Source organism: Penaeus vannamei, chromosome 15 (genome assembly GCF_042767895.1).
Source record: "Penaeus vannamei isolate JL-2024 chromosome 15, ASM4276789v1, whole genome shotgun sequence".
Lineage (NCBI taxonomy): Eukaryota > Metazoa > Arthropoda > Malacostraca > Decapoda > Penaeidae > Penaeus > Penaeus vannamei.
Window position 1 is genome coordinate 2963445 of NC_091563.1, and position 7500 is coordinate 2970944.

The window sequence follows — 7500 nt, forward strand, 5'->3', positions numbered from 1 at the left end:
GAAATAAAAGATAACATGATTTACATAAACTATTTATGATTTTTTATTGATTTGTCTTTTTGTTATTGGTATTTCCTTTTGTTTTGTGTCAACTGTGGATTTTAAAGATCAAAAGGACCTTTTTGAGGATCATGTACACAATTATTATTATTAAGAAGATTGATTGGAAAAAAATCCTGCCGATTTATTCAGAAAATGAGTAGAAACAGAGATAAAAGACGGCAATAAAAAAAGGAAAAGGATGAAGAAGAATGAAAAAAAAAATAGTTGTTTACATCGTCTGTCTACCTGGAAGCATGGTATATAAACTGTACTGTAAAATTTAGTCATTGAATCCTAGTAACTGTTTGTGTACAATCGTGAGAGCATGTTTGAAACACTTGAAACGTAAACCCTGACGAAGGAAAATTGAAATAAACAAGTGATTATGGTAATATTCCCCCACCTGTTCTGTGTCCACATGCTCGTACACATTGCCTGCAGAGAGATGTTTTAGTTTGTCCCGTAAATTAATCCGTTTTCTGTGTTAGAATAGCTTATTTTCTACCCAAGTAAAGTGGTGCTGGTATTGGTAAGAATCATTTTTTGGTTCCAATACTGGTATCTTTGAATATATTGGTACCCGGAACAACAGGACCGGTGTCAATATTATAGATAGTCATGGTATAAAATGATTAGCATTGTTTTTTTGTATAGCTTGTTTGAAGAAGTATAGAAGAGCATTAATACTAGAGGTTACTTCATTGCACAGTAAATTTAGTCAAGATCTTTCATGAGTCATTCCCATACCCCCATGCCCTACCCCCCCCCCCCTGTCTATCCTCCAACCTGTTGTGTTTTTTAATGAGAAATTAGAATTAGATCCCATTATGTTCAATCCCCAATGCTTTCAAATCAGTGACCCAACTTGGAAAATATATTAGTTTCCCCTTTATATCCCATTTTTTGTGAATTATCCCCTAGCCAGATTTTTTCCAATCTTTGTTAGATACTAAGGAAAAACTTTTTTCTTTCCTTATTTTGATTTTAACACGAGATAGTATCAAATGGCTGACCCCTCCCTCCTTCCCCCTCCCCCCCCAACCCCTGTTTTCTCAGCGTAATGTGACCTATCATGACCTAAATTTAACCTTGCTGACCCTCTTCCACCCAGACTTTGAAGCACAGTGGTATAATTATATCTTTGACAAGCGCACCAGGATTAGTCATGTGTTCTAATTCTTATGTATCTCTGTGCCGAGTTCGGTTCATGTATTAAACGATTCTTTTGTTCCTTTTTCCTACGTCCCTCTCCCTCTCTCTCCCCCCCCGTCCTTCTCCCTCTTTTTATTTCTCTCTTTCGCTCTTTCATTTTCGCTTTCTTGCTCTCTCTCTTGGTTTCTGACTTTTTTCTTATTCTCTGATTCTTGTTCTCGCTTCTGCTCTCTCTCTCTCTCTCTCTCTCTCTCTCTCTCTCTCTCTCTCTCTCTCTCTCTCTCTCTCTCTCTCTCTCTCTCTCTCTCTCTCTCTCTCTCTGTATCTCACTCTCTATCTACTTCCATCTACCCTCTCTCCCTCACTCACTTTCTCTCTAAATCCATCATTTTCTCTCTCTCCTCTCTCTCTCTCTCTCTCTCTCTCTCTCTCTCTCTCTCTCTCTCTCTCTCTCTCTCTCTCTCTCTCTCTCTCTCTCTCTCTCTCTCTCTCTCTCTCTCCTTTCCCTCCTCCCCCCTCTTTCTCTCTCCTTGCTCGACATAGTTCCAAGACATCCTGAAACCCAACTACAATAGCGTCGACTTTGCGGAGGTGGAGCTGATCGACCACGACTCGGGTCCTCGGTCGAACAACTCGGATTTGCTGGAGGTGAGTCGGTCCGAATCCACGTTTGTCTCTTTGGAAATTGAGGTTTTATAATCTCCTTTCATGTTGTTCAATTATTTATGTGTTTTACTGTGTTATCGTCTCATGTTTGCATATCATTCATGCGAATCGTCCATTTGTTTGATGTTGAATGTTCTATATAATGTTGCCTTTCAACATCTATCGGTATTTTTTCTTTAATATTCATATATCTTTCATATATCCTCATTTTTATTCACCTTTTTTCGTGAATTGGTACCCTTGGCTCGGTCACCGCACATATTACTCACTCATACTATTAGCCTTTACAAATAGCACTTTACAAGCTTTTATACTGAAAAATTATTGAGAATTGCCAATTTCACAAAATTTGGTGCTATTGAGTGCACTGATTTTAAATCTTTTTTATAAGTTAAATGTTATTGGAAAACATTTTCAATTAAATCGTCAGATTATATCGTAATAAACTTACAGTCTTCAACTTATTGTTATCAATTTACACATAAACTTCCCTTTTCTATAATATCAAAGCCTGTTTTATTGACAAGAGCCAAAACCATTGTCTCATTATTATTAAGAGTTATTTTCACAACCCACCACAACACTCATAATAATATCATGTGTTATGTCTTATGATTATGCTTTTACTGATGTATTACTGTAGGTTAGAATCTCAATTTTTGATTTCGAGAATTGTATATTTATATTCACATAATAATTTCATTTTGTTTGTTCTTTGGTTTAATTTTATGACATACATGTCTGTTTCCAACATGTCACTTGTCTCTTTTAATTATTTTTTTCTTTTTTTTTCACTGAGCTTCGAAATGTCGAATTCCAAAGTTTCAGCTTCGGAATTCGATGCTTCGAAGCGACCCCGGGAAATAATCTTAGTTCTGTTATTTTATTCTATATTCTTCTATCTCTCCTCTTCTTCCATGATGTGAGAGCAGCTGACAAAGGGGAGAGATTATAGTACCAAGGTATAGCCTAGGCTGCAACGAATGGTGATCTGGACCCCGTGTTTCTCTTGTGTTCACCCTTACTGTTTTGAGCTTTGAATCCGTCCCTTGCATTTACCTTTGGGCGAAATACGCAGGAATTTATTGTTTGCTGAATCATAGACTACATTAACATCAGAAAGATATAGATTTGGCATGAAATTCAAGTAGAATGATAATTGTAGATATGAGATGAGACGGAATTTAAGATGTATTAGAAATTGGTATTGTTTTTTTTATGGAATTCTTGTGTGTTTTCTCTCTCCCACGGGTTGATGCCAAGGTGTAAATAGACCGTGCTCCTATCCCTGTCTTTTTGTTGTTTTACTTTAGTTTTTAGTTTTGGTTTTCGTTTGATTCTTGTTCGCTACAAGAGAGACCTCGGAACTGCTCCCTCTTGAGGTAAAAAAAAAAATACATGTGCTTTTATTTTTATTATTTTTTGTGTAATTATTTATTTTGATTCATTTTTTTATTCCCTACCTCTCCATTTTTTCGTACCTTTCCCTCCTTCTGAAATTATCTTTATGATTATTATTATTTTTTCATTCATTCAAGGAAGATTGAAATGAATAACGTATTTATGTGGATTTCAATACCATGTTCCCACATTTTTTTTTTTTTTTCCTTTTGCAAAATTCCTTTTTCGCAACCATAGCAACCATCGTGCATCGAGACGTGACTTTAAAAAAAAAGATAATTATGACCAAAGTTAAATGCTCTACAGGAAGAAGCTCCGCGTTATAATTAAGTTAATAATGAATTCCTTCTCAAGATGGAAGCTATTTTGGAGTTTTCGATTTTTTTTTTCTTTTTTTTTAGTAATTAATCCCAGTAACTTTGTATTCGCATCATAAAGGGAACTTTATATGATCGATAAAAAAAAAGATTGGAGTAAATCTTAAAATTTAACGAAATAGAATTTTATAATTTACAGTATCCATTTTATTATTATTATCATTATTATTAAGATCATTATAATAATAATAATATTATTATTATTATTATTATTATTATTATTATTATTATTATTATTATTATTATTATTATTATTATTATTATTATTATTATTATTACTATTATTATTACTATTATTATTACTATTATTATTATTATTATTATTATTATTATTTTACTTTCCTTCAAATCTTTCCCGAACGAATTTCCAAAAATCCACCACCTTTGCTTTTTCTAAGACTCACTAACAACAGGTCCCGCTAATGTGTAGCGTAGCCAAAAAAAAAAAAAAAAAAAAAAAAAACGCTAGATAAGTGTATATTGTCAAACTAACAAACGTAAAGTGTTGATGCCAAACGCTCTGTACTATATGTGTGAGCGTAGGTGTGATTTTATACTGAGGTAGCTTAGAAAATGCGCCTTTATAAAGATCAGATTGGTAATGCTAGTCATCAGTCGCTATCAATAAATAGTATGCTATATCTGTCAATCCGGTGTTAAAACTGGATGTAAAATTGTTAGTATGATTGTTACATTTAGGTGTTTTATGTACTTAATTGTAGTTATCACTGTGTAAATGTTGCTTATATTACGATTTGATTTAGGATGTGAAAATATGTTTATATCAATGAAATATATCAGTTTCATACAGTATTTTGGGGCACATTTAGATCCTATTTTGTATAAGGACTAATATTTATTTTTATTTCCTTTTTTCGTTTTTTTCCCCTTTTTTCTTTTCCCTCCCTTCATCAACAGCGCAGGTTAACCTCATTTCCAAGACGAAAGAGTTATTATTGCCTGTTCCTTGTTTATTCCCTCCTATCTATTGTTCCTTCCCTTCGTTCCTCTCGCAGTCCTTGATAACCACACCATAAAACAAAACTTTAACATGTGTCTTTTCCCCCCTTTCGCATATATCTAAACCCAGCTAAGGACCTGACTATGCGAATATGTAAAAAAATAAATATATCGTTCTATTGTTCATGCATTCAGCTGACGGAATGACCGTGGAGTAGTGTTCCAATCACTATTCACAATAACGATGGTGTCTAACTTCTCCCTCTAACTCTAAACTTATCTTCACAGCGAAAGCCGTTGTATGGGAAAAAAATCATATCTTTATCATTAAAAAAAACTACTGTACTAATACGTTCCGTTGAAAAAAAATAATAGACATATTCCTTTTATTTTAAATATCGTAGTTTAGCAATGTACTCATACTAGATTTCTCTCTTTTTCTTCAAATTTCACTTCGTTGGTTAGAATAACCGTGTTCCCATAAGTCTTAATCTCACCGGGAATGAGGCATTAATTCGACCTCCCATGACCTTTGCAGCTCCGTCGTGACCTCATCGACCAGCGAGAACACGAGTCAAATTTCTCCGTCAAAATTCATATGGATAACATGGTAAGGAATGCTAAGTCTGTTTTGGATGTTCTATTTTTTTCAATTTCAATTTTTATGCTTTAATTTTTTGTATTTTGGATGGATGGTGGAGGAATATTGGAAGGTATATGTTAAAAATGTTAATTTCATCTAGTTTATATCTATATATAGTATGAAGTATATTATTTACACAGAAAAAAAATAAACAAGCACACACACATTTATAACCACACTCACAAACATAACGAACATAAACACAACCAAACAAACAGACTAACCGACACCCATCTACCAACCACACTCACAAACAAACAAAACAAACACAACCAACCAAACAGACTAACCGACACCCATCTACCAACCACACTCACAAACAAACAAACAAAACAAACACAACCAACCAAACAGACTAACCGACACCCATCTACCACCCTCAAAAAAAAAAACATTCCCACACCCAATACCTACACTTCCACCCCTTTCACCGCCCACTCCCCCGCCCACAGAAACGTGTCGTGACGCGGCAGCAGCGGTACTTCACTCAGAGGGTAAAAGGAACGCCCTTCAGCTTGGGGATTGCCATGCCTATGGGCTACGGCAAATATAAGGTGTACGGGCAGGTCGAGCTGTCCAGGGCGATTCAGGATCCCAGAGGAGTGAAAGGTAAGGAAGGAAGGAGGGAAAGGGGGAGAAAGGGAGAGAGGAGGGAAGGAAGGAGGGATAGGGGGAAAGGGGGGAGCGAGGGGAAGGGAGGGAAGGAGGGACGGAGGGAAAGGAAGAGACGGATGGAGGGAAGGAGAGAGCGAGGGGAAAGGAGGGACGGAGGGAAAGGAAGAGAGGGATGGAGTGAAAGGGAGAGAGGAGGGAGGGAGAGTAGAGGAAGGAAAGGTATGTAAGGAGAGAGAGAAAGGTGGAGGGAAAGAGAGAAGTGAAAGGTGAGGGACGAGGGATGGAGGAAAGAGAGAGAGAAAGAGAGAGAGAGAGAGAGAGAGAGAGACCGAGAGAGAGAGAGAGAGACAGACCGAGAGAGAGAGAGAGAGAGAGAGAGAGAGAGAGAGAGAGAGAGACAGACCGAGAGAGAGAGAGAGACAGACCGAGAGAGACCGAGAAGGGAAAGAAGAAAGATATCATGACTTCAAACGACTATCCAGAAGCAACACTGCAGCACTCTGAACTACATATCCTTAAACAATCAATTTTTTAACAAGCCCATCTCTCTTTTCAGTAACGGATTACTTCACCTCTGGGAACTGGTCCATCCACCCCGATTGGTAAGTTGCTTAAATTTCTTTTTTACTTATCTTTAATTAAATAATTTGGAACTTTTCATACTGAATTCCTCTTAGGTTAGGCAAAAAGTTTTGTGAATTGATTTGTATTGTTTTATTAATCACGTAGATTGGTTTGTTCAAAGTTTTCTTGATGTGTAATTATTTCTTTGTGTAATTATGTTGTTTTGTTTGTTTGTTTTTATTGCTATTATTATTTAAACTGATTTTCTAAAGTGAGTTCGGTCTTTCTCTTCCTTCCAGGGTGTACTGTGAGTACAAGTATGACCAGAACCGCCCTGAGATGACCCCTGAGGAGCTCATGATGGACTTCCTGACCCGTGCCCAGGAGCCCCGCTGGAAGTGGCGTTCCACCCGTACCCGCGCGCCCCCAGAGCCCTCCATGACCAAACCCCAGTGTAAGTACCCCTAACCCCACCCCCTCGCCCCCACCCCACCCCAACCCGTTTCCTACACGCCCCCAGAGGCCTGACCACTACTACCACCGCCACCGCCACGACCACCACTACAACCCCCTTTAGAAGGGCTGACCTCAGCACCACCTAGTGTCTAGTCCCCCTCCGGCCCCGCCCCGCCCCTCCCGCGCCCTGCGCCGCCCGCTCACGTTCTCCGCGAGGGCAACCTCTCCCGCACAGGCTCACTTGGATTTGTTTGCACTGAGGTTCTGCCCCCACCCACCCTTGAGAGTTTCCCACGTGTCTCTGCCCTCAGACGAGGCTTCCTCCGCTCGAGGCCCCGCGTCCGCTCGGGCCCGCGTGTCGCCCTCGACCTCCGCCGAAGCCACGGTCGACGGCCGAACACGCGCCCGCCGAAGGACGCGGCGCCGCGGGTGGCGCTGGCTTCGGTCTCGCCCGGTGTTGGCTTTCATCTCTTGCTTACCTGAACCACTCACACCTTTGGGACACATGACGGCCGCTCTCGTGGCTCTGTGCCCGCGGAGCTCTCCTCTTCCGTGCTTCGTGTTCTCTTGTTCTTCTCTTTTTGTCTCTTTTGTCTCATTGTTTTTGTCTTCCTTTATTATCTT

The 7500-nt window shown here is 38.9% G+C and overlaps 1 protein-coding gene across 1 annotated transcript in view; it reads left to right on the plus strand.

Annotated features, from left to right (window-relative positions):
- LOC113824452 (voltage-dependent calcium channel subunit alpha-2/delta-3) overlaps positions 1-7500 on the plus strand; it is a 143840-nt gene that overhangs the window by 84388 nt on the left and 51952 nt on the right. Inside the window, exons 15-20 of the mRNA XM_070130898.1 lie at positions 1738-1842; positions 2793-2822; positions 5137-5208; positions 5694-5850; positions 6413-6458; positions 6720-6874. Coding sequence (XP_069986999.1) covers positions 1738-1842; positions 2793-2822; positions 5137-5208; positions 5694-5850; positions 6413-6458; positions 6720-6874 — 565 coding nt within the window. The remainder of the gene's footprint in view (positions 1-1737; positions 1843-2792; positions 2823-5136; positions 5209-5693; positions 5851-6412; positions 6459-6719; positions 6875-7500) is intronic.